This window comes from Chiloscyllium plagiosum, unplaced genomic scaffold (genome assembly GCF_037043375.1).
Source record: "Chiloscyllium plagiosum isolate Xiang-an unplaced genomic scaffold, Cpla_swu_hap1 HiC_scaffold_18, whole genome shotgun sequence".
NCBI lineage: Eukaryota > Metazoa > Chordata > Chondrichthyes > Orectolobiformes > Hemiscylliidae > Chiloscyllium > Chiloscyllium plagiosum.
In genome coordinates this window covers 14,841,817-14,869,177 of record NW_028270156.1, presented here as the reverse complement: position 1 = coordinate 14,869,177, position 27,361 = coordinate 14,841,817, and the positions used below count along the sequence as shown (strand labels likewise).

The following is a 27,361-nucleotide window of genomic DNA, read 5'->3' as shown; positions in this document are numbered from 1 at the left end:
TACTTTTCCCTTCTTAACCTTTTGGTTCTCTCTTACTGAATTCTATTTCGAAGCTTTGAAGTTTCAGTCTTGCTAAATTTTCTAGCAGCTTTATATTACTTCTCTTTGGATCTAATACGATGCTTAATTATTTTTACTGACCATAGTCAGGCCCCTTCTCCTGTCGTGTTTTTTTGTGCCAAAATGAAATATATATTTGTTACAATGTTTGGATTTAATTCTTAAATATTAGCCATTGCCTAACCACTGCCACGTCTTTAATATGAGTATACGTACAACATATGAATTAGGAGCAGGGGGACATCACTTAGCCCCTTGCGTCTGATCCTCAATTTAATAAGATCATGATTGATCTGATTGTTACCTCAAATTCGCACTTCCATTTATTCCTAACAACCTTTCACCCTCTTGATTATCAAAAATCTATCTACCTCTGAATTTAAAATATTCAAAGCCTGTGTTTCTAATATGTTTTCTGAGAGAGAACTCGAAAATCTCACAACCCTCTGTGATGTTTCATACTTTCACAGTTTTGCTTGTTTCAATTTAGGGTTATTGTTTCAGATTGGAATATTCCACTCTTCATCCGAGTAAAGAATTCTGTCATTTATGGTTACTGTTCCGTCAAGTACCCCACACAAAATGACAATAAATCCCTTCTCATTGCTGAATATAAAATATAATTCCTCAACATACTGATCTAAAAAAATCTTGTATCCATACACACAGACAAAAAGGTACACCAATTCAACTGGTTCAATACATGCATCTTGGGACAGGCTAAACAAGGACACGCATGGGAATTCCTAGAGGCCTTTCATTCAAAGCAGAACTCCACTAACAAACATATCGATTTGGACCCCATTTATGGGCAATTTAGCATGGCCAATCCACCTAACTTGCACATCTTTGGACAGTGGGAAGAAATCGAAGAACCCAGAAGAAAACTGTGTAGTCAAGGGGAAAATGTGCAAACTCCACACAGACAGGTGCCCGAGGAGGGAATCGAAACCAGGTCACTGGTGCTGCAAGGCAGCAGAGGTAACCACGGAGCCACTTTGCCTTTGAAATTACAACAGGGCTTGTCAATGTGGTTGAGGCTGTTGGGAACTTAGGTGGAGGGGAGAGGGGTGGATGCACACACAGGTTAACACAAGGTGAATATGAATGTAATGTTCAATATTTTCAGGATGGCACCAAGGTTTCTTTAAATTTTCTAAGCAGTGTTTAGAACATATGGATATTAGTCTATCAGTATAACATGTTTATCATTTACAGAATGGCACCTTATTTTTGAAAAAAGAGAGAATACAGAAAAGCTTATTGAAATTTCTCCTAGTTAACAATTACTGTGTAATTCCTTTTTGATAAAGGAGCAAGGAGAGAAGAAATATTCTGAGAAACATGGTATTAAAGTAATGTGTTTCATTTAAGGTTTGCCACAAAACAGGTTAAGACAACAGTCAGTAAAGCTGATCTTTTGGGCATGTTAATGAAATGTAACTGGCTGCAAATGGATAAGAAAGAGGAAGGGCAGTTTCACACAGCAGGACTATGGAGAAGTAGTAAACATAAAGAATTGTGGATGCTGGAAATCTGAAATAAAAACAGAGTGGTGGAGGACACAGGTCTGACAGCATCTGTTGCAAGAAAAAGAGTCCGGTGACCCTTCATTAGAACATTTGTTTTTGTTCATAGAGCAGAAATGTTGGCTGGGAAGGAGCGGTGATAGTGTTGGCATAACGTACTGTTATGGGAGAAGGATGAGGAAGAGGGATGAGAAAAGATAATACATTATAGGTAGTGATGTTGTAATTTATTTAGCACCAGTCTGGTGCAAGTCCAAACAATTCCTCCAGTTCTAACAATCTAGGCTTTAATATCTCCACAAACCACAAATGAAAGTACAACATTCCCTCACCACGCTGAATGGATGGAAGTACAGCAATCCAACGAGTCCTTCAAGCTCATTCCGCTGTCCTATTAGATCATGACTGATCAATACCTAAACCTGATATACCCATACCCCCCTTGATAACTGAACTAATAAAACTGCCAATCGTCAACTTGAAAATTTCAATTGACCCAGCTGAGATGTCTTTTTGGGAAAGGGAACGCCATACTTTAAATACCTCCTGTGTGAAAATGTTTTCTAATTTCATTTCTGAATAGGTTAATTTGAATTTCAAGGGTTGCACTACTTGTGTTGGATTCCCCACAAAAAAAGAAATGGTTTCGCTTTATCTACGCAAGCAAATCCTTTAATAAAGTTCAACGACTCTCAATGTTTGAAGTATAAAGAATACAAGTCAAGTTTATGCATCCCTTTCTGCATAATATAAGACCTGCTATCATTCTTGCAAATCTACTCCAAGATCATTATATTTTTCTCGAGGTGCAGTGTCTAAAATTGAATCCAATAAAGCAGGTCGGTTTGATAAGGCACAATACAAAAAGTTGTGCAGTGGTAGTGTCCCTACCTCTGAGAGAGGATGTATGGGTTCAACTCCCATCTGCTCCAAGAGTGTGTAATAACACCTCTGGACAGACTGATTAGAAAATAGATTAAAGAACAGTACAGGGGCTCTCTTATGTTGCAGTGTAGTATCTCCACCCCAGACCAGGAGATCCTGGTTCACGTCCCACCTGCTCCAGAGGCATGTAATTACGTCTCCGAACAGGTTAATTAGGAAAATAGGCTAAAAGCACAACACAGGGTCCCTCTTGTGGTAAAGTGGTCGGGCCTTTCCTCTGAATTGACAGAATCCACTTTGATTCTATGCATGCGTTTTTGTGATTTAGTATGTGTGCAGCCGCACTGGTGCTGGAGAGACCACATTTTGAGTAATGAGAGATGTTTTAGATCCCTTGTTTACAGTATTATTTCACTGGAGGCAATTGAGAAAAGATTCACTGAGATCTCCATATGGAAGGATTGTTTAATGAGCAAAGGTTAAACAGATGAGGACTCTACTCATTGGAATTTAGATGAATGTGAGGTGATCTCATTGAAACATAAAGGATTCTTCAGCGGCTTGGCAGGGTAAATGCTGTGAAGATGTTTCCCCTCATTGGAACGTCTAGGAACAGAGGGCATAGTCTCAGAATAAAGGGGAAATCTAAGACTGAGGTGAGGAATTTCTTCTCTCAGAAGATATGTTCAGCGTTATTACTGCACAGAGCTTTCAGGGCAGAGTCCTCATGTATACTTAAGGCTGAGCTAGATAGATTCTTATAAGTTGGGGAATCAAGAGTTTTTGGGAAAGGAGGTGAAAGTGGACATTCGGAAAGTGGGATCAACAATGACCTTACTGAAAGGCAGAGTAGGTTGAATGGGCTGAATAACCTACTTCTGTTCCTATTTCTTGTGGTCTTATCTCTTTGCTTCTCTATTTTGCACCATGAAGGAAGCATTTCAACTTCTAATGTTTGCATCCAGTTGGTGACCTTTCACTTCCCACACTGAATTCTATCTGTCACACTTGCCCATTTGGTCAGACTATGTTCAATGAGGGGCACTAATGGCCTAGTGGCAACATTACTGATCAAGCTGGTCAAGGCCTAAAGTGCATAGCTGCTAGAGTGAGTGTGCGGTAGGAGGTTAGGGAACCAACAAGTGGTAAGACATAACTGACCTCATTCCTACTAATCTGCTGGCTGCAGATGCATCTGTCCATGACAGTATCAGTAAGAGTGATCACTGCACACACCCTGTGGAGATTAAGTCCCGCCTTTACATTGAGAGTACCCTCCAGTGTACCATGTGGCACTGTCATTGTGCTAAATGGGATAGACTTCAAATAGATTTGGCAACTCAAGACTGGGCATCCATGAGGCACTGTGGGCTACCAACAGGAGCAGAACTGTACTCCAGCATAATCTGCAACCTCATGGTATGACATATCCCCGTTCAACATTTACCGTCAAGATAGGGGGTCAGCACTACTTCAATGGAAGTTCAGGAGGGCAAGCTAGGAGCAGCACCAGGCATACTTAAAATGAGGTTACAACCTGGTGAAGCAACCAGACAGGACTAATAGCATAAGCAGCAAGGGAGAGTAAAGCAATCCCACAACTAATGGATCAAATCAAAGCTCTGCAGTCCAGCCGCATCCAGTAGGGAATAGTGGTGAACAATTAAATACCTAACTGGAGGAGGCGCTCCACAAATATTCCCATCATCAATAATGGAAGCGCCTAACATTTCAGTGCAAAAGATAAGGGTGAGGCATTCTTTAGCTAGAAGTGCCGAGTAGATGATTAAATCCACCTCCTCCAGTGGTCCCCAATCTCTCAAATATCATTCTTCAGCCAATTCAATTCACTCCATGTGATATTGAGAAATGGCAGGAGGCATTGGATAGGACAAACACTATGTGCCCTGACAGCTTGGGCTGACAAGTGGCAAGCAACATTTGTGCCATCCAAATGCCAGGCAATAGCCATCACCAATAAGAGACAATCTAATTACTGCCCCATGACATTCAATGGAGCTACCATCACCAAATCTCCCTCTATCAACATCCTGGGGGGGGATACCATTGACCAGAAACTCAACTGGACTCAGCAGATAAACACAAGAGCAGGTCAGAGGCTAGGAATACTGCAGCAAGTAACTCACTTCGTGACTCCCCAAAGCCTGTCAACTATTATCAAGGCACAAGTCAGGAGTGTGATTGAATACTCCATACTTGCCTGGCTGAGTGCAGTTCCAACGACACTCAAGAAGCTTGACATCATCCAGGACAAAGCAGCCCCCACTAGACTGGCTCTACTTCCACAAACTTCCACTCCCTCCACCACCCACACTCAGTTGCAGCAGTGTGTACTATTTACAAGTTGCACTGCAGAAATTTGCCAAAGATCCTCAGACAGCACCTTCCAAACCGACATCATTTCCACCCAAAAGGACAAGGGCAGCATATACATGGGAACTCCACCACCTTCAAGTTTGCCTCCAAGCCACTCACCATCCTGAGTTGGAAATATATCGCTTTCCTTCAATGTCGCTGGGTCAATGTCCTGAAATTCTTTCCCTAATGGCATTGTGGGTCAATCCCCAGCCGGTGGACTGCAGCAGTTCAAAAAGGCAGCTCACTACCATCACCTTCAGGGCAACTAGGGATATGCTATAAATGCTGGTAGCCAGTGATGCCCATATCCTACAAATGAACAAAACAAACAAATTCCAGAAACAATACTCAAGACTTGTACTCCAATACTTGCTGCTCCTCTGGCCAAGCTCTTCCAGTACAGTTACAACACTGGCATCTACCCAACAATGTGGTAAATTGTCCAAGTATGTCCTGTTCACTAAAAATCCAATCTGGCCAATTACAGCTCATCAGTCTACTCTATTATCAATGATGAAAGGTTTCATCAACAGTGCTATCAAGCAGCACCTGCTTAGCAATAACCTGCTCAGAGACACCCAGTTCCACCAGGATCACATTGCTCCTGACCCCATTACAGCCTTAGTTCAAATATGGACAGAAGAGCTAAATAACAAAGGTGAAGTGAGGTGACAGCTTTTGACATCAAGGCCACATTCAACCGAGCGTGGCATCAAGGAACCCAAGCAAAACTAGAATAAATGAGTATCGGGGGCAAATACTCCACTGACTGGAGTCATACTTAGCATGTGGCAAGACAGTTGTGTTTGATGGGGGTAAGTCACTGCAGGAGTTACTCAGGGTAGTATCCTCAGCCCAGGCGTCTTCAGCCGCTTCATAAGTGACCTTTCCTTCATTATAAGGTCAGAAGTGGGGATGTTCGTTGATGATTGCACAACATTCAGCACTGTTTGTGATTCATCAGATATTGAAGCAGTCAGTGTTCAAATGCAACAAGACCTGAACAATATCTAAGCCTGGGCTTATAAGTGGCAAGTAACATTCACATTGTACAAATGGCAGGCAATGACCATCTCCAACAAGAGGCAATGTAAGCAGTGCCCCTAACATTCATCAGTGTTACCATCACTGAATCCCCCACCATCAACATCCTGGGGGTTACCAGAAACTCAACTGGACTCGCCACATAAAAAGTGTCTACAAAAGTAGATCAGAGGCTAGGAATACTATGGTGAGTAACTCACCTCCTGACTTCCCAAACCTGTCTACTATCTTTGAGCATGGGAAATCGTGTCACACTAACTTGATTGAGCTTTTTGAAGAGGTGACAAATTGATGAGGGCAGAGTTGTAGAGGTGGTCTGTAGGGACTTCAGCAAAACATTCAATAAGGCTCCACATGATAGACTGGTTAGTAAACTTAGATCAAATGGGAGGAGCTAGCCAATGGATACAAAATTGGCTTGAAGATAGTAGAGAGGGTCGCTTTTTGGATTGAAGGCCTGTGACCAGCAGTGTGCCACAATGATCGGTACTGGGTCCATTGCTTTTCATCATTTATATAAATGATTTGGACATGAATAAGGAAGGCATGGTTAGTAAGTTTGTGGATGGCACCAAAATAGATGGTGTAATGGACGGTGAAGATTATCTCAGAGTACAATGGGACCTTGAGCAGATGGACTGAGGAATAGCTCATGGAACTTAATTCATATAAATGTGAGGTGTAGTATTTTGGTAAGGTAAACCACAGCAGAATTTATACAGTTAATGGTAGGGCCCTGGGGAGAGTTGCCAAACATAGAGACCTAGGGTGAAAGTGCATAGTTCCTTTAACGTGGAGTTGCAGGTAGACAGGATGGTGAAAAAGGTATTTGGCATACTTACCTTTATTGGCCAGAACATTGAGTACAGTAGTTTGCGGCTGTACAGGACATCTGTGAGGCCACCTTTAGAATAATTACATACAATTCTGGTCAACTTCCTAAAGGAAATATGTTGTTAAACTTGCCAGGGTGCAGAAATTATTTAAAAGGATGTTGCCAGGACTGGAGGACCTAAGTTTTATGGGGAGGCTGCATAGGCTGGGACTTTTCTCCCTGGTGTGTTGGAGGGTGAGGGGTGACCTTATAGGGGTTTATAAAATCATGAGGGGAGTGGATAGAGTGAACCACCAAGATCTTTTTCCTAGGGTGGGGGTATCCAAAACTAGAGGGGATTAGTTTAAGGGGAGAGGGGAAAATTTTAAAAAGGACCTGAAGAATAACTTTTTCACGCAGAGGGTAGTGCGTGTGTGGAATGAGCTGCCAGAGAAAGTGGTGGAGGTGGGTACAATTGCAACAGTTAAAAGGCATCTGGATGGGTATATGAATAGGAAGAGTTTAGATATGGGCTAAATGCTGGCAAATGTGCCTAGGTCAAATTGGAGTATCAGGTTAGACCAAAGGGTGTGTTTCCATGCTGTTTGACTCTATCCTCTAAGTCAGGAATATAATGGAATATTTCCCATATGCCTGGATGGGTGCAGCTCCAACACTCAGGAAGCTTGACACCATCCAGGACAAAGCAAACCACTTGATTGGCACTGCATCCACAAGCAAACACACTCTCTCCAGCACAGACGTTCAGTAGTATCATTGTTTACTATCCACAAGATTTACTGCAGAAATTCACTAAAGATCCTTAGCAGCTTCCAAACCCATGACCATTTCCATCGAGAAGGAGAAGGACAACAGATATGTGGGAACACCACCACCACCTGCAAGTTCCCTTCCAAGCCACTCACCACCCTGACTTGGAAATGTATTGTGTTTCCTTTACTGTTGCTGAGTCAAGATCCCGCAATTCCCTCCTTAATGGCATAACAGCATTGTGGGTCAGCCTACATAAACTGCAGCTGTTCAAGAAAGCAGCCTCACTACCACCTTCTTCAGGATAGCTAGGGATAGGCACGAAATAGTCAGCCAGCTACGCACATGTCCCACGAGTGATTTCTTAAGTAAAATCTTGCACCAATCTACACAAGTTACAACCTCAGCATGCCATAACTAAACTGTATCCTGCTCAAATTCAATTTTTCCAGAATTATAGAACTGTAGAATTCCAGACATTTTTAAATCAGCCTTTCTGCCTGGAGCCTACTGCACTACTTTCCTTGGTCACCATTTCATAGTTTAGTAGCAATTCCATGCCTTTTGGTTTGGGTTATTCACTAATTATAAATGGTGACTGCAGAGTTTAATGAGCTCTTTCAAAACATTTTTTCTGGTTCTATGGGAAATGAGCACAACTTAAAACTGCAATTGAAAGTATCTTGAAAGCTGATTAGTATACATATGCATATACATAACAGCTGTAAACAATCAAAAAGACCACGCTGATATAAAATTGCTAAAGGAGTTTAACTATTTTCCAAGTCAGAGAAAACGTAAACAAAACGTAACTCTCTCCAAAATACCTGATTAGCTGAGCCAATGCCTGTGCAGTTTCTTTTATCCTGAGGTTATTCTGATTAAGCACATCAATGGACGGAATGAACAAACATGCCCTGTTTAGATCATCTGTGTAGAAGTCACTTTCTGAAATGGCAGTCAACAATTCATTATACTCTTTGGAGATGGTGTTGCTGAGCACAGTGCCATACTCATCAACATATTTTTTCAGTGGATAGATGTAGACTTTTATTCTGTTCTTGGGGTTATACCCACAACGGTAAACATCAAAGCAAGTGTGCATTCTACAGCTCAAATCCCCTCTTTCAGGAATTGGACTGTCTTCAGCTAGCTTGACTTCTGGAACATCATGGATGCTGCGTTTTTCAAACGTCCACTCATTGGTGGCTTCAATTGTATGTGGCCAAAATTGAAACATTCCTGTGGCGATCAGTCCAAGAAGCACAACAGAAAACAGGGCAATGTAGTAAATTCGATGTTTAGTTTTCATCCTGGGAATAAGGGTAGGGCCCCGACTGCTATACTTGGTTGAAGCATACATAATGCTATTTCCTTCCTATGGGTTCTGGAAGGAAGAAAAGTACAAGTGATTATAAATATATCAATAAGGCTGGAGTTTTAAAAGTCACTGTTCAATCATCATTAAATTGTTAAAGGCAACATTAAATAGTTGCCTACCTACATAACTCTCGTAATCAAAACTAACTAAGAAATCCAACATATCAAAGTGGAAAGGTTGCAGAACATAATTTAGAGCAACCATAATTTTGTTTCTGTTTCAATCATGGGCTAGTCTGCCAATTATCACATCATTGCAAGTTCAGAATCAGATCTTTTAAAAGCATCTGTTTTCAATATTGCAGTATTTAAATTTAAAAAGGGGGTCTAGGTCAAGAAACATTAAAATCATTAATTTTGATTAACCATTGAAGTACTCAGAAATGAATACTTTTGAGCCATAGATACTGTCTACTGAACTCTGAAGTTGGTTCCTTCTCCAGAAATATGCTTGAATTATTTCCATATCTGTGTAGGAATAAGGGATTTCAGTGATACGTAGAGAATAGAAAAGCTAGCAAAGTTCTCATCAGGGCAGGGGTAAGGAGAGATTTAATAGAGGTGCTCAAAATTAATGATACAGTAAATAAGGAGCAACTGTATTTCAATTTTCTGCTTAACAATGCATGTTGCAGGTTGAACATGTCATGGAATATTTAGAGTCATACGGACGTACAACACGGAAACAAACCCTTTGGTCCAACTTGTCCATGCTGACCACATATCCTAATCCAATCTAGTCCCACCTGCCAGTACCCGGCCCATATCCCTTCAAACCCTTCCTAATCATTTACCCACCCAGATGCCTTTTAAATGTTGCAATTGTACTAGCCTCCACCACTTCCTCTGGCAGCTCATTCTATACAAGTATCACACACTGCATGAAAAAGTTGCCCCTTCGGTTTTTTTTATATCTTTCCAGTCTCACCCTAAACTCATGCCATCTAGTTCCAGACTCCTCCACATTCCCCCACCCACCACCACCCCCACAGGGAAAAGACTTCGTCCATTTATCCTATCCATGCTCCTCTTGATTTTATAAACCTTTATAAGGTCACCCCTCAGCCTCCGACACTTTAGGGAAAACAGCCACATCTTATTCAACCTCTCCCTATAGCTCAAATCCTCCAACATGCTTGTAAATCTTTTGTGAGCCCTTTAAAGTTTCACAACATCTTTCCAACAGGAAGGAGATCAGAACTGCACACAATATTCCAACAGTGGCCTAACCACTGTCCTGTATAGCCACATGACCTCCCAACTCCTGTTCTCAATACTCTGACCAACAAAGGAAAGCATACCAAACACCTTCTTCACTAGAGAAAATGAGGTCTGCAGATGCTGGAGATCAGAGATGGAAATGTGTTGCTGGAGAAGCGCAGCAGGTCAGGCAGCATCTAGGGAACAGGAGAATCGACGTTTCGGGCATTAGCCCTTCTTCACTATCCTATCTACCTGTGACTCCACTTGCAAGGAGCTATGAACCTGCACTCCAAGGTCTCTTTGCTCAGCAACACTCCCTAGGACCTTACCATTAAGTGTATAAGTCCTGCTAAGATTTGCTTTTCCAAAATGCAGCACCTCGCATTTATCTAAATTAAATTCCATCTGCCACTCCTCGGCCCATTGGCCTATCTGGTCAAGGTCCCATTGTACTCAGAGGTAACCTTCTTTGCTGTCCACTACACTTCCAATTTTGGTGTCATCTGCAAACTTAATAACTATACCTCCCACGCTCACATCCAAATCATTTATATAAATGATGAAAAGTAGTGGACCCAGCACCGATCCTTGTGGCACTCCACTGGTCACAGGCCTCCAGTCTGAAATACAACCCTCCACCACCACCACCCTCTGTCTTCTACCTTTGAGCCAGTTCTGTATTCAAATGGCTAGTTCTCCCTGTATTCCATAGATCTAATCTTGCTAACCAGTCTCCCATGGGAAACCTTGTCAAACGCCTTACTGAAGTCCATATAGATCACAGCTACTGCTCTGCCCTCATCAATCCTCTTTGTTACTTCTTCAAAAAACTCAATCAAGTTTGTCAGACATGATTTACCACACACAAAGCTATGTTGACTATCTCTAATCAGTCCTTGCCTTTCCAAATACATGTACATCCTGTCCCTCAGGATTCCCTTCAACAACCTGCCCACCACCAACATCAGGTTCACCGGTCTGTAGTTCCCTGGCTTGTCCTTACCACCTTTCTTAAATAGCGGTACCACTTTAGACAACCTCCAGTCTTCCAGCAGCAAACCTGTGACTATTGATGATACAGATATCTCAGTAAGAGGCCCACCAATCACTTCCCTCACTTCCCACAGAGTTCTAGGGTACACCTGATCAGGTCCTGGGGATTTATCCATGTTTGTGTTTCAAGACATCCAGCACTTCCTCCTCTGTAATATGGACATTTTTCAAGATGTAACCATCTATTTCCCCCACATTCTATATCTTCCATGTCCTTATCCACAGTAAATACTGATGCAAAATACTCGTTTAGTATCTCCCCCATCTCCTGTGGCTCCACACAAAGGCTGCCTTGCTGATCTTTGAGGGGCCCTATTCACTCCCTAGTTACCCTTTTATCCTTAATGTATTTGTAAAAACCCTTTGGATTCACCTTAACTCTACTTGCCAAAGCTATCTCATGCCCCCTTTTTTCCCTCCTGATTTCCCTCTTAGTATACTCCTACTGCCTTTATACTCCTACTGCTTTGATGAAAAAAGATTGACCAGATCTAAAAGGTGAAGTTCTAAATTGGAGAAAGGCTAATTTTGACGGTATTAGGCAAAAAGCTGATTGGGTGCAGATGTTCGCAGGTAAAGGGACAGCTGGAGAATGGGAAGCATCCAGAAATGAGATAAAGCGTTCAGTGACAGTATATTCCTGTCAGGCTGAAATGAAAGGCTGGCAGGTGTAGGGAATGCTGGATGCTAAAATTAAGGGTTTGGTTAAGAAAAAGAAGGAAATGTATGTCAGGTATAGACAGGATAGATCGAGTGAATCCTTATTATTCTTACAGATAACTGAGATCTCCTTACAAATTCAGAAATCTAAGTATCCTGAAACACACTAAGTAATTATATTAGCACTGCTGCCTCACAGCGCCAGAGACCTGGGTTTAATTCCCGCCTCAGGGGACTGACTGTGTGGAGTTTGCACATTCTCCCAGTGTCTGCGTGGGTTTCCTCCGGGTACTCCGGTTTCCTCCCACAGTCCAAAAATGTGCAGGTTAAGTGAATTGCCCGTAGTGTTAGGTGAAGGGGTAAATGTGGGGGAGTGGGTCTGGGTGGGTTGCGCTTGGGTGGGTCGGTGTGGACTTGTTGGGCCGAGGGGCCTGTTTCCACACTGTAAGTAATCTAATCTAAGTAATCTAATCTAAATCAAAATAATTTGAGTGAAAATGATTTGCAACAGATGACTGGAATCATATGATGTGATTAATTCTAATCTAAAAAATGAATGAATGAAGATTAGAATCAGTCTAATCATTATGGCGCAGACAGCAGCACACAAGGGCTAACACCTTCAAACATTATTTGGGTTGACACCAATTGTTAAAGTTCACCTGAGAATGTAACTTTTTTTAAAAAAAAAAGTTTTGAGATTTACATATGAAAGAAGTGAAACTAACATGATCATTCTAACAGATGAGAGACTTAACAAACAATCAAGGTATTTTTCAATGTATAATTTCTGTTACATCACACTGCAAACTTTTGCTATAAATTCTGTGTCTTACAACTGTGTACTCCACAACCACCTGATGAAGGAGCGGCGTTCCAAAAGCTAGTGCTTCCAATTAAACCTGTTGGACTACAACCTGGTGTTGTGTGATTTTTAACTTTGCGCATCCCAGTTCAACACTGGCATCTCCAAATCATGATTCCGACGTTCCTATTTGCAGTGCTTCTCTTCAGATGTTCATTTCTTTTGCACTGCCTCTTTTCTCCATTTCATTTTTGGTTGCACAATCTTCAGTTATTTCAACCCCAGACTCTGACTATTCTATCTGAAGTTGTCTATCTTGCTCTCTTCCTCTTCTTTTGTGAACCTCCTACTGACCTTTCTTTCTGTTATCACCCCTACTGCAAACACTATTATCATCTGATGGTCCTTTTGACTTAGTAGAAACAATAAGAAATTGGAACTCTAATTTTCATCCTCTCTAGCTCAAACTCAAGGTCATGAGAGGGATCCTAACCAACAACGTAAAATTGCAGTACTCTTAACACTGTAAATCATCTGAAGGTACTTCACAGGATCATGAAACAAAACTTGACAACAAGCCACATTAGGACACATTAGACCCAAATGACCAAATGCTTGGGTGAAAGAAGTGGGTTTTAAGAAGCTAGGATAAGTATGAATGATGCAATTATATGTCTCTTTGTCCACTGTATTGTGTAGAGGACAACATTTTTATTTTCATTACAATATTTAACAATTTCCCTTCTGGCTTAAGTGAAATACTCTCAGTTTAGCAAATTTTAGGCTTAAATTTGAGTCCTAAGCTTGGAAAGAGTACATGGTTGATGCTTCAAGTGAGCTACTTCAAAAGATCACTGCTAATATAAATAAGGGGTTGAATTTGTATTTAAGCATTCAATCACTTGAACACACCTTCATACAATTTTAATGCCAAATCTACATCAACAAAACTACAAGGCAAATAATTTAATACATACTGATCTTTTAGTAAAACTATTGTCATGAGCAAGCTCCTTTATTACAAAAAAAACTGTTGCACCAATAATGAATTAATTAGAATTGTGGAATTTTATGAAACTGGCAAAATTACACAACTAAATTCACTAACAGAGAGAGGCCATTGATGTAAGATAATCAGTAATAAATCCAATAAGTAATTCAAGAGAAACATCTTTCCTGAGAGAATGTTAAGGACACAGAATTCTTAGCACAATGAGTGGTTGAGACATACAACCGTTTTATTTATGGGAGAAAGGAACAGATTGGAATGTTGACAGGATGGGATGTAACTTGAGTAAAGTATAAACAGCAGAAAACCTTTGAACTGAACATTCTGCAAAATATAAAATTTTAATTTTATGTAGATCAGTTTAATCATTTTCAAGAGTTCTTGGCCTCTAAAGCTGACGGATTGTTTCATAGAGTTTCAATGAAACAAATGCTCCACAAAATGTAAATCAAAGAAGAATGACGAGAAACATATGATTTTCAGAACAAAATAAGCTCACGTCTATTAATAACAAATTTAAACTCAATTTCCATTCTCAGTCTCTCTTAATAAACGATCTTTAAAACTTCACTCCTTGACCAAGCATCTGGTCAAATGCCCCAGCATCCACTTCAAAGTTGACATCAGATTTTTTATGGTAAATGTCTCAAGGAGTTTCACAACAGTAAATATGATATAAATTTAAATTATATTTGTTCTCCTTTCAAAGTCCCTAACCATGGTCAAAGAAATGTGGCTACATAGCTTAAGGAGACTGCTTTATATACTCAGAGATTAGTGCCTTAAACTAACTCAATGCTGATCCAGAGGTCAATGAGCTAACAAATTTTAATTTTAATATTGTTTTACTTTCTTCAACTAGTTCAACCTCTGCCAAGGATCCAAAGCATGAACTTTCAAGGAATCAATTAAGGCAAGCTTCTAAAATATATTACAAAGAAATGCTGTAAAAAAAATTTAACATCACTGAAGCACAGAATGTTAAACAGGGCATTTAACAGAGGTTTTTAAAGTAATAAAAGGATGACAAATGATGGAAGAATACTTCCATTGATTCATAACAAGGAAGCATGAATTCAACTTTTTCTCTAGAAGAATAACAAACTTTGAGAGGGATTTTTTTCTCCGAGAGGGGTACTTGATCATGAGATGTTTAAACATGAATAGTTACTAAGACAGGGGCACCATAATTTGTAACAGAAATAGATAAATACTTGAGAAAGAAGAATATAAAATGGGCAGGTACTGAAATCGGAGTAGACATCACAATCTCTTGGCTCCTTCTGAGCTGCAATATTTTTGATTCTATGTGAGACAGGAGACTAGCTCTGGAGGCCAGAAGAAAATCTAAATTAGTGGGTCCTAAAGTAGCTGTAAATTGAAACTTCCTCATCCCAAATGATGAATAATGAAAAAGGGGAATGAGGTTGAAAGCATGCCCCCTGAATTTCTCCACCTTACTCAAAAATTAAACAAGAAAAAGGAATGTTGACATTTCCACTCTAAGTAGAAAGTAATCCAATTACAACAGCAGTCTTAGACCAAGCAAAGGGATTGATTAGCTCAATTGGCTGGATGGCTAGTTTATGATTCTGAATGGTGCCAGAAGTGTGGGTTTGATTCCCATGCCTACTAATGGAACCAAGAAGGGCCTGCCTTCTTAACCTTGCCCCTCGCCTTAGATGTGGGGATCCTCAGGTTAAATTCACGATCAGTCCGTTTCTAATAAGCTTTCGAATGCTTTGCTTTATTTTAGACCAAGCAGCTACAGGGCAAACAAAATAGAACGGCAAGATCCTTACCAAAGTCAAAGTTTCAAATTGGGGTTCCCAAACTGTGTGTGCTGCATTAAGAAACCTCAGGATCCTACAAGATCAGACAGCTAATTTCTACTTGTACTGATTTCCAAAGGGACTGTTTCCTGCACTGAATTCCAATAAAAATGTTTTCTACAATGATGGAATTGTTTTTTCTTCCTTCAGAAGTTATAATAAGATTGATGTGAACATAACACAAACACACAGTCCTTTGATAAGAATGGACGTTTTGCAAACGTTTCACTTACCTAAACAGTTAAATTGTAGAAACTGACTCTTAATACAAATTAGACCCTTTGAGTCAATCAGGTGCTAAGCAAAGGTGAAGAGAACTGCAATAGGCTGCAGAGAATCAGAAGCTGCAGAAAAAATAAAGAGGGAAGCATTGGAAATAGAGAGATAAAGGTAAGTCATATAAGGCGAACAGTTTCTTGACTTTACAAAATGTTAGCACAGGAAAGTCACTATATGAATGGGCAAGTCAATGAACATTCAATTTTAGCAAGATATTAAAGCAGGGTTAATTTGAGTTTGAAAACCATTGCCATATCGGTGAAGTGTTTTGCATGATTTTTTTTTCCTTTTCTACTGCTTCTACCTGTTTCCTACAATTTTGTTTTTGCAAAGATTCATTTTCAATTGTCATGCATGTTCTACTCTAACCCAGTACTGCTAAAGTCCAAAGGTAATGCATTACTCAGGAAACTACAGCTGACATTTCAGCACACTGCTGAAGGGAGTACTGCACTGCCATCATCAGGAGTCATTGTCTGTTTGCAATATTAAACTAAGGCAGTGTACTTAGGGGGATTATACTATTCAAAGATCAAAAGGGGAACTCTCTTGATTCTCTGGCCAATATTTTCTACATTATAACATCTTTGGGACAATCCTGAGGCTATGACAGGTTGAAATAAATACATGCCTTTCTCTTTCAACCAACATCATTAGATACAGACTACATCAGTAACGTTACTTAGATCCCTATAAACGATCCCAGTGTGTTTCACAAAAGCATCATAATATATGACATCAGTGCTTGTAAAATAATACAGCAGGTGAAAGAAATGTGGTTAAGAAGGGAGGTTTAAAGGAGCAAAGTGGGACAGAAAGGCAGTGAGACTTAAGGGTGAAATGCAGAGTTTGAGGGCTTTGACAGTTGAAGGCATTGCTACCTTTAGCTGGAAATGAAGGATGACAATTTTAAAATTGAGGTGATGTTCAACAGTTAGAGAACTTAAGCGAGCACAAGAATGAACATGACCAAGAAGGAGGGCAGCAGAGTTTTGGATGATATTTAAAGAGTTTAAGGCTGGTGCAACATGAGAGGCTTGCCAGGAGTGGATTAAGATATTCAAAAATTGTATACAAGAGTTTTGGCAACAGATGAACAGTGGCAAAGTGGAAAAAAAGACATTACAGAGGTGAAAATAGGCAGTTTTAATAATGGTGTTTTACAGTTATGTTTTATGTTTTACAAGTATGATCTCAATTCAGCAATATTTCATTGTCCTCAACCAAAATGGAACATGAGAAGTGTTAAAATAAAAGCAAACATTTATCACTGATATTCCCATTTCTTTTATGGAAAGAGGGAGAAACAAAGCTTTGGATGATGGTTTTGTAAGCAACAACTGAGCCAAGGACACGGTGGAGCCAAGAGATGTTATGACATTGGACGTATATGGTCTTTGTGATGGACAAAATGTGATCACTGATAAATCACAAGGTCAAATAGTATACAAGGCTGCAAACAATCATCTTCAAGCCAAGTCATAGAGATGAAATTGGTTGTCAAGACTACGGAGTTTGTGGAGAGCATCAGGTTTCTGTCAGAGCAGCTGAACAGATAATTTTCAGCTCACTGGAGGTGGGAGACTGCAGAAAATAAGGATGAGGGATTTGAAGAAATGAGTGTTAGTGAAGAAAAGGACAAATGGTTATCATTGGGGTCACCAGGATGGTCGGGGAGCTGATGACTGTTTTGCAGACGAGAACAGCACCAACTAATGTTTGGATTTCCCATCATTCAGATCTCATGATGGATAATAGACAATAGGTGCAGGAGTCGGCCATTCTGCCCTTCGAGCCTGTCATCCTTAATCAGTATCCTGTTCCTGCCTTATATCCATAACCCTTGATTCCACTATTCTTGAGAGCTCTATCCAACTCTTTTTTAAATGAATCCAGAGACTGGGCCTCCACTGCCCTCTGGGGCAGAGCATTCCACACAGCCACCACTCTCTGGGTGAAGAAGTGTCTCCTCATCTCTGTCCTAAATGGTCTACCCGGTATTTTTAAGCTGTGTCCTCTGGTTCGGCACTCACCCATCAGCGGAAACATGTTTCCTGCTTCCAGAGTGTCCAATCCTTTAATAATCCTTTAATGATCAGATCCCCTCTCAGTCTTCTAAACGCAAGGGTATACAAGCCCAGTCGTTCCAGTCTTTCAACGTAAGGTAGTCCCGCCATTCCAGGAATTGACCTCGTGAACCTATGCTGCACTCCCTCAATAGCCAGAATGTCTTTCCTCAAATTTGAAGACCAGAACTGTACACAGTACTCCAGGTGTTGTCTCACCAGGGCCCTGTACAGCTGCAGAAGAACCTCTTTGCTTCTATACTCAATCCCTCCTGTTATGAAGGCCAGCATGCTATTAGCCTTCTTCACTACCTGCTGTACCTACATGCTTACCTTCTTTGACTAGTGTACAAGAACACCCAGATCTCTTTGTACTGCCCCTTTACCTAAATTGATTCCATTTAGGTAGTAATCTGCCTTCCTGCTCTTGCCCCCAAAGTGGATAACCATACATTTATCCACATCTGCCATGCATCTGACCACTCACCTAACCTGTCCAGGTCACCCTGTAATCTCCTAATATCCTCCTCACATTTCACCCTGCCACCCAGCTTAGTATCATCAGCAAATTTGCTAATGTTATTACTAATACGACCTTCTATATCATTAACATATATTGTAAAAAGCTGCGGTCCCAGCACTGATCCCTGCGGTACCCCACTGGTCATTCCGAAATGGAGCCGTTTATCACTACTCTTTGTTTCCTATCAGCCAACCAACTTTCAATCCAAGTTAGTACCTTGCCCCCAATACCATGCGTCCTAATTTTGCTCACTAACCTCCTATGTGGGACTTTATCAAAAGCTTTCTGAAAGTCCAGATCTCCCGCGTCCATCTTCAGAGTTACATCCTCAAAAAAGTCCAGAAGTTTAGTCAAGCATGATTACCCCTTCATAATCCATGCTGACTCTGACCTATCCTGTTACTACTATCCAGATGTGTCGTAACTTCATCCTTTATAATAGACTCTAGCATCTTTCCCACCACTGAGGTCAGACTAACTGGTCTATAATTTCCTGCTTTCTCTCTCCCACCTTTCTTAAAACGTGGTACAACATTAGCCACCCTCCAATCTGCAGGAACTGATCCCGAATCTATCGAACTCTGGAAAATAATCACCAACGCATCCACGATTTCTCGAGCCACCTCCTTCAGTACCCATGGATGTAGACCATCAAGCCCTAGGGACTTATCAACCTTCAGACCTAACAGTCTCTCCAACACCAATTCCTGGCAAATGGATAAAAAGGTCTAAGAAAGGGAACATATTTTGATGGAAGAGCCTGCTGGGTTAGTTGGGTTTACAGGCATCACTGAATGTAACAGTTTTAAATTAACATGGCAAATGGGAGTATAATGCAGGAAAAAACACACTGAATGCAAGAAGATTTTAATCTACTGACCCTTTATTCCAGGAGGTGGACTCTTACTCTCCCAGTAGAAATGATGTCTTCATCAAGTTGAAGTAGCAAGAGGTTCTCCATTATTGGAAAGACTGGATTCTTCATTAATGGAGAGCTTTCAATGGTGAAACTCTGTGCACTTCTACCTTTCTGGATCTGGTTTGGACATCAGAAATACACTGATGTTTTCACAAATCACTGCCTGGATTTCATGGGGAATAGTAGTGTGAATGCTATAATTACCTTCAAGCACAGACTAATGAATATTAACCCCCTGACAGAAGTGAATTTCTTTCTACAGTCATCAGCATCAGCATTTCCAATACTTCTCCATAGACGCCTGCCTTATCTGGAATCTGAACTAAGATAGTTCAGCAGCCCATTAAGTTTCTGTTGCTCCAAAGTTAATGGATGCTTGAAAGTAATTGAGCAGGTTGTTGCCTGTAGACAACTCAAACTCTACACCAATTAAAATATCTCTGAAGTTCTCAGGAATAGTCCAGCTCAAAGCTCACAGTTTGGGTTTTGTGCTAAAATTCTCAATATTTCACTCATTGGCTCAAGACTCCAAATAGCATACTAGTAACTACTCCTTTCAAATCTGTGACAAGTAAACAAGCACCAGGTTCAGATATGAAATAGAGATGGAAATGCTAACAACCAATGATAGGTTATGAAATGAGTGTCTCCAAGTGATTTCAAAAACAGCATTCACATGCTTGAGTCCAGGAACTATGTTCTATGAAGTATCATGCCTAATGTATCTTTTACCACCAGGTCCTTTTCACACTTTCTGGTTTCCCCTATAGCACGTAGAGAGAAGCAGCTAACTATACCTTGCACAAACTTTCTACAGCAGTCAGTGAGATCAAGAAACCCACATAGTTGTTTTTCAGTTCGGCCAGGGCACTCTCAAACAGCACAGATGACATCATCTGTAGATGTACCTTTACTGGTCATGATGTGTCTAGGGTACTTGTACCTCCGTCTGGAGAAGTTAGCATTTTTTTGGCTTGAGCTTCAAATTCAGATGTGACAAGTGAAATGAAAGTGTTCAGTCTCCTGAGTTCCTCCTTGAAACATCACACAAAAGCTGAGCGTATTATCCAAATACACGAGAAACTGGAAACTGATGTTGCCAAAAGCCTTTGAGTGTAATGTATAAATGTGACAGGGGCGTTACAAACAATACCAGTTCCTGCTTAGAATGCAATCTTCTCAATGTTTTTATCAATGATGAGGAACTGCCTATAGATGTCAGCTAAATTAAGGCTGAAGAAACATCTCCCACTTTTGAGGATCTGTGACACCTCCTTAAAAACCTAGGTAAAGAGTATTATTTTTAGGTAATCATCCTTCTTGGTTTGAGTGCTTCACCATCAACACAAAACCTCAACTTCTCATCTTTCCTCCTCACGAAACCTGCAACTAAACTCATGCTTGATCACTCTGACTTCAGGTGCTGTAGGTCACCCACAAAAAGCCTGAAACTCAGTTATGTCTCATTCTCTGTAAGCATTAGCCAGAGAAAGTGACTATAAGTTAAGTATAGCTTGGCCTTTCTGTTTTATGTCCGATTCTCAACCTCCTCCTTTGTTCTATCTTGCTCCATGCCATGGTACTGACTGGGTCACATCAGGTGAACAAATAAGTAAAATATGTCTGATATATTAGGCGAAAGTGAGGATTGCAGATGCTGGAAACCAGAGTTTAGATTAGAGTGCTGGAAAAGCACAACAGGTGAGGAGCTGCAAAAGGATTTTGTACCTCCGTCTGGAGAAGTTAGCATTTTTTTGGCTTGAGCATCTGAGGAGCTGCAAAATCGATGTTTTGGGCAAAAGCCCTTCATCATGCCTGATATATTGTTTGCTTGGCCTGCAACACTAATGTGTCATTTGGGCAAACTTATCTTTAGCTTGATCAATATGCTCCCTTTAGGGTGAAAGTTGGAGCACAAATCCAGAGAACCCTGTGTGTCATGGAACATTCTGGACTGGATAAGAAGGAAAAGGAGGCTTTTAATAGGTACAAAGTAAGCAGATCAACTGAGAACCTAGTGAATTATAGAAAGTGCAGGGGGAGGGGAGCTTAAGAAAGTAATTAGGCAAACAAATAGGGGGCATGAAAAAGCACTAATGGGTAAGATCAGGGAGAAACCCAAGATATTCTACAAGTATATCAAGGGGAATAGGATACCAGGGAAAGAAAAGCTCAAGAATGAGACCAAAAGGGTAGTCTGTGCGTGGAGCTGGAGGACATTGGTAGAATGTTAAAAATGTATTTTACATCGATTTGAACAGAAAGAGGATGTAGGTACAGAATTTGGGAAAACGAACTGTGAGGGTGTTGAGCAATTTGACACAGGGAGCAATGGAGGTACTGGTGGGGTTAGAATGGACAAATCCCCAAGGCCAGATGAGTTATATCCCAGACTGCTGTGGGAGATGAGGGAGGAAATTACCGGGACTCTGACACAAATTTTTAAATTCCTCTCTAGCCACTGGGGAGATACCAGAAGACTGGAGGTCAGCTATGTAGTTCCATGTTTCAAAAAGGGTGATAAAGATAAATCGGAGAAGTACAGAACATCAGTGCGATGGAATCTACGACAGAAAATTCTGAAAGAGAGGCTTGATCTATACTTGGAGAGGCAAGGTTTGATCAGGGATTGTCAGCATGGCTGTGTCAGAGGGAGGTCACACATAACAGATAAGATTGAATATTTTGAGAAGGTGACCTGATGTTTAGTTGAGGGTAGTGCAGTTTATATGGATTTCAGCAAAGCCTTTGACAATTAGATTAGATTAGATTAGATTAGATTACATTACATTGTGGAAACAGGCCCTTCGGCCCAACAAGTCCACACCGACCCGCAACCCGCCCATACCCCTACATTTACCCTTTACCTAACACTACGGGCAATTTAGCTTGGCTAATTCACCTGACCTGCACATCTTTGGACTGTGGGAGGAAATCGGAGCACCCAGAGAAAACCCACGCAGACATGGGGAGAATGTGCAAACTCCACACAGTCAGTCGCCTGAGGCGGGAATTGAACCCGGGTCTCAGGCGCTCTGAGGCAGCAGTGCTAACCACTGTGCCACCATGCCGCCCACTAATTGGAGAAGGATAAATAAGCACATTGGATCAGAGTAACTTGGCAAGTTGTATCCAAAATTGGCTTAATGGTAGCAGACAGACAGTGACGATAGAAGGCTGTTTGTGTGACAGCAGGACAGTGTCCAGTGTAGCAGAGAGATCAATGCTAGGCCCTTATTGTACATGATATATATAAATTATACATAAAATGTTGTGGGGGGATGGAGTTTGCAGATGATACAAAAATTGGTCAGGTGATTGACACTGAAGAGAAAGGTCTTAGCTTGAGCATTTTGGCTATGAAGAGAGGCTGTACGAGATTAGGATGTTTTCTTTAGAGCACAGAAGGCTGACAGCAAAGTTAATAGAGGTGTACAAGATTATGAAGGGCATGGACAGGGTGTATAGAAAGCAGCAGCTCCCCTTAATTGAATAACAAGAGGGCATATTAAGATAAAGAGGGAATTTAAGAAAAAGGTTTTTCACTTAGATCTGGTGGGGATCTGGAATTCACTGTCTGGGAAAGTAGTTGTAGAAAACCTCAACTTTAAGAAGTATATAGATGAGCACTTCAAATGTCGTAATATTCAAGGCTATGGGCCAAGTGCTGGTAAGTCGAACTACTACAGATTTAGCATTGTTTTGTCAGTGCAGACATGATGGGCCAAGGGGCTTCTTCTATACTGTATTCAGTACTGTATGAATTGACAGTGAAGGGGAAAAAAGGTACAGTTGATCTTCAGCCAAAAGATCACTTAATGTTTCTGGTCTTCCTCCAAACTCGCCCATCTTTCTTCTCATTGGCAGATGGAACACACTCCTGCATTCCTCTGCTGAGTTTAATGGAGGTCACACTGAAAGTTCCTTCCTTGTTTTCTATTCTAACTTTGTCCTTCAAAGCCTGTGCGCTGGGGTCTCTGGTCTCTTACAGTTTCAGTTTCTTAACATTAAGCTTTATCACCAAGGGCCTTTCAATCCCTTCAGATGTGATTAAAGATAAAGAGTTACTTGATACTGAGCTATGATGACTTCACTGGTGATATCTGCTGGATAGAATCAGCTGCCTGAGTCTTCTCAACCATAAATTACTTGCTAGAGCTTGATGCTTGCAATGTGAAATTCTGCTAATTGCACCAATAACACATGAAAAGCACAATGACACCAGTTCAGTGGTTTGTCACTCTATTGACAGCAAACATAAAAGGCAAAGAGAAAACAAAAGTTCTTGAGACTAAACAATTCAAACAGTCGAGAGCACAACTCCAAAATCAAACCAATATAACAAAAGAGAAGTAGGATGAATTTTGTGAACCAGAATTACAAATTGCTGGGGAAACGCAGCACATCTGGCAGCATCAGTAGAGAGAGAAAAACAGAAGTAACATTTCAAGTCCATATGACTCCTCTGCAAAGACATTTTTTCAGCATTTTGTTAAACCAAATATTGCAAGCTGATCCCCATCACTCACTCTGCAATCGCCTGATGTCCCACAAGAACTGCTCCAAAGATCGCAAGAGAATCCAGGACTCAGAAAACTCCCATGCCCTCTGCTGCCATCAACCCATTGGGCTGCACCAGCCTCAACTGACAGTCACTACAATGAGCACAGGCTCAGCACCCATGCTGATCTTTTCAATCTTACCTGCACAGTAACAGAATCAGGGAGATAGCCTCAATGCCCCACTACAGGAGGACCAATAAATGTCAGACAACTATGACAGACAGTGTAGCTGTAAGTAAATTATGTGAGGCCCTTTCCAAAAAACAAAGGGTTGGTCAAAGGAAATATTCAATAAATATTTGCCTGCAAGTGTATGACTTGGTATGAAGTTGAGAGAGTAGTGCTGGAAAAGAACAGCAGGTCAGGCAGCATCCAAGGAGTAGGAGAATTGACGAATCGGGCACAAGCCGTTCATCAGGAAGGACTTTCTCCTATGACTTGGTATGAACCCAATTCTAACAGAAAATCCACCTGCTTCATTTGCCTCAAATGTAGGCTTCTGCTACAGTTGTGTGGACATCACAGACCAACATCTGTGTTCTGCAAACAGTTAATGAGTATTGTTACCAATGTGTTTATAACCATCTGAGGGAGTGTATAGGTAGTGGTATTATTGTTGGACTATTAATTCAGAGATTCAGGTAATGTTCTGGACATCTGGATTCAAATCCCACCATGGCAAATGACAGTGTTTGATTTCAATAAAAACTTAGAATTAAAAATCTAATGATGACCATAAAACTATTATTGATTGTCGGGAAAAACCCATCTGGGATGGTAGAAAGTCCTTTAGGAAACTGTTGTCCTGACCCAATCAGCAATGTAGCTAACTCTTACTAGTCTCCTACTAATTAGGGATGGACAATAAATGCTGGCCTGACCAGCAAAGCCCACAACCTGCTAATGAACAAAAAAGATCATTGCAATGCTCTTGACAGATTCTGCATATAATCAATTGGAAAATTTGCTTATTTACTGCTAATGGTTAATAACTGAAAATTGCCACAGATGATTTAGTAATGGGGAAATAAAAATATTTAGTTTTGTGTAAGCGCACTTTCCAATATTAAATTTTTTTAAAGAAAGATGCCAATTAACCCATTATTACTGACCAGGACACCAAGGATAGCTCCCCTTCAAAAAATAGCCATAGAATCTGTTTGGTTCATTATAGGTAAATGTCCTCTGACAGTAGGGTGCTGTCATGCTGCTTCTTTTCAAATATACTTTCTAATCAACCCAATCAGTGCTGTTATTACACACCTCTAGAGGTGGAACTTGATCTAGGGTTTCCTGGGTGAGAGGTGGGGACAGTACCACTGTCACAAAGAGCCACTGAAGAGTGGAAGATCATGTCAATCATTCAAGTGAATTCTGAAGATTTTCGGATACTTTCAACCTGATTAAGGGACGTTATTATACACCTCTGGAGCAGGTGCCCTGGCTCAAGAGGAAGGGATACTACTTCCTTGCAGCACTGTACTGTCGATTTTAGTCCCAGGGTGAGACTCGAGAGTGGGATGTTGTGGTTCAGAAGTGAGAGGGCTACCCTCTGAGCCATGGTCTGAAAAGCCAAGAGCCATGGAGAGAAGTAAAAGGAAGGTGAAACGGGCTGAGCCTCGGTGATCTCTCCCTCTGTGCAGCCCGAGCTCTGGTTGATGCGGGCTGCTTGATGCCCGTCTCTGAAGGGATGACAGAAAGGGAAGGAAGGGGAAATGAAGGCCCAGGATCCGGCCTCGGCCCTTTCCCGAGAAAACCAGGCGCGACGGACATCATCAATCACCTGGACGGGAAGGCGAGCCGCCCGCCTCCGCCGTAGCTGCCGCTCCTCTTCCTCCTGCTGCTACAGCCGAAACTCCATCTTCAAACGATGGGAGTGAGAGATCCCAACGTCCGCCACCGGTCACCCACTACCCTGTTCCTCTGACTCAGACGCCGGGAGCGGAGCCGTCACCCCGGAAACAGTCAGGCCGCCTCCCCCTCTCTCCCGGGACATTCCCAAAGCCCGCACCTCCGCCGACACTGCCCCCTAGAGCGCAGCAGTCTCTACTGCAGCGAGAGCGCGACAGAGCATCTGAGGTGGAGCAGAAAGGGTCGGGAGAGTGTGATGCTGGAAAAGCGTAGCCGGTCAAGCAGCATCTGAGCAGCGAGAGAGTTGACGTTTCCAGCAGAAACTCGAGCTTATGCCCGAAGCGTCGATCCTCCTGCTCCTGGGATGCTGCCTGACCGGCTGTGCTTTTCCAGCACCACACTTATTGACTCCGATCTGCAGTCCTGACTTTCTCTTGGAGCATGAAGAGCACTGCATATACACGGAATGCTGACAAGGGGTGCATTCGGCCTGTCATGTCTGTGCCAGCCCACTCCATGAACAATGCCACTCCGCCTTGTAGCCCAACACATTCTTCCCTTTCAGAATATAACCCAGTTTCCCTTTTATAGAGTCATACAGCACAGAAACAGACTCTTCACTCCAATCAGTCCATGCCAAACATAATTCTAAACTAAACTAGTCCCACCTGCCTGTTCCTGGCCCAAACCATTCCTATTCATCTATCCATCTGTCTTTTAAATGTTGTAATTGTATCTTTATCCATCATTTTCTCAGGAAGTTCATTCCACACGCAAACCACCCTCTGTGTAAAAAAAATTGTCTCTTAGAGTTTTTTAAATCTCTCTCCTCTCACCTTAAAAATGTATCCCCTAGTCTTTAATTCCCCCACCCTAATGAAAAGACAACTACCATTAACTCTATCTATACTTCTCATTATTTTATAAACTTCAATCAGATCATCAAATCATCTCTCAACCTCTTACACTCAAGTGAAAAAATCCCACCCTATCTTTATTACTCAAATCTTCTATACCTGGAAACATCTTGATAAATCTCTTTTGAACCGTCTTGGTAATATCCTTCCTAAAACTGGGCAACCAGAACTGGACACAGGATTCCAGAGAGGCCTCACCAAAGGACTGTGCAACCATAACATGACTTCCCAACTCCTATACTCAAAGGACTGAGCAATGAAGGCAAGTGTGCCAAATGCCTGTCTTTATGTGACACAAACTTAAAGAATTATGTATCTGCACCCTTAGATCCCTTTAGTCTACAACTCTACCCAAGGCCCTACCATTAAATATATAAGCCCTACCCTTACTTGTTGTACCAAAATGCAATACCTTGCATTGATCTAGATTGAACTTCATCTGCCATTTTTCAACCCATTGACCCATTTGATCAAGATTCCTTTGTAAGATACCTTTGTAATCTTAGAAAACCTTTTTCATTGTTTACAATACCACCCATTTTGGTGTCGTCCACAAACTTACTAACCATGCCTTCTATATTCTCATTCAAATCATTTATATAAATGACAAACAAAAGAGGACCCTTTGGAACACCACTGGTCACAGGCCTCCAGTCCGAAAAGCTACCATCCACCATTAATCTCCGTCCCTGCAGTTGAACACCTTGATTCACCCTGCCTCCACCTATATATGAAGGAAACATATTGCCAAATATCATTGAATCATGTCATAGAAATAAACAGTACAGAAGAAACCTTTTGGCTGATCCAGTCTGTACTG

The 27,361-nt window shown here is 41.3% G+C and overlaps 1 protein-coding gene across 5 annotated transcripts in view; it reads right to left on the bottom strand.

Moving 5' to 3' along the window:
- Positions 1-25,729, bottom strand: part of ext2 (exostosin glycosyltransferase 2) — a 194,624-nt gene extending 168,895 nt beyond the window's left edge. The window contains exons 1-4 of one of the 5 annotated variants that reach the window (XM_087996312.1): positions 25,557-25,729; positions 19,173-19,374; positions 15,658-15,768; positions 8,310-8,869 (exon numbers count right to left, since the gene is read on the bottom strand). In XM_087996312.1, the coding sequence (XP_087852438.1) occupies positions 8,310-8,845 (536 nt within the window). In that variant the 5' untranslated portion in view covers positions 8,846-8,869; positions 15,658-15,768; positions 19,173-19,374; positions 25,557-25,729. The remainder of the gene's footprint in view (positions 1-8,309; positions 8,870-15,657; positions 15,769-19,172; positions 19,375-25,556) is intronic. The other 4 variants (XM_087996311.1, XM_087996313.1, XM_087996310.1 and 1 more) reach the window with 4 other exon arrangements.
- Positions 25,730-27,361: the final 1,632 nt, after the last annotated feature.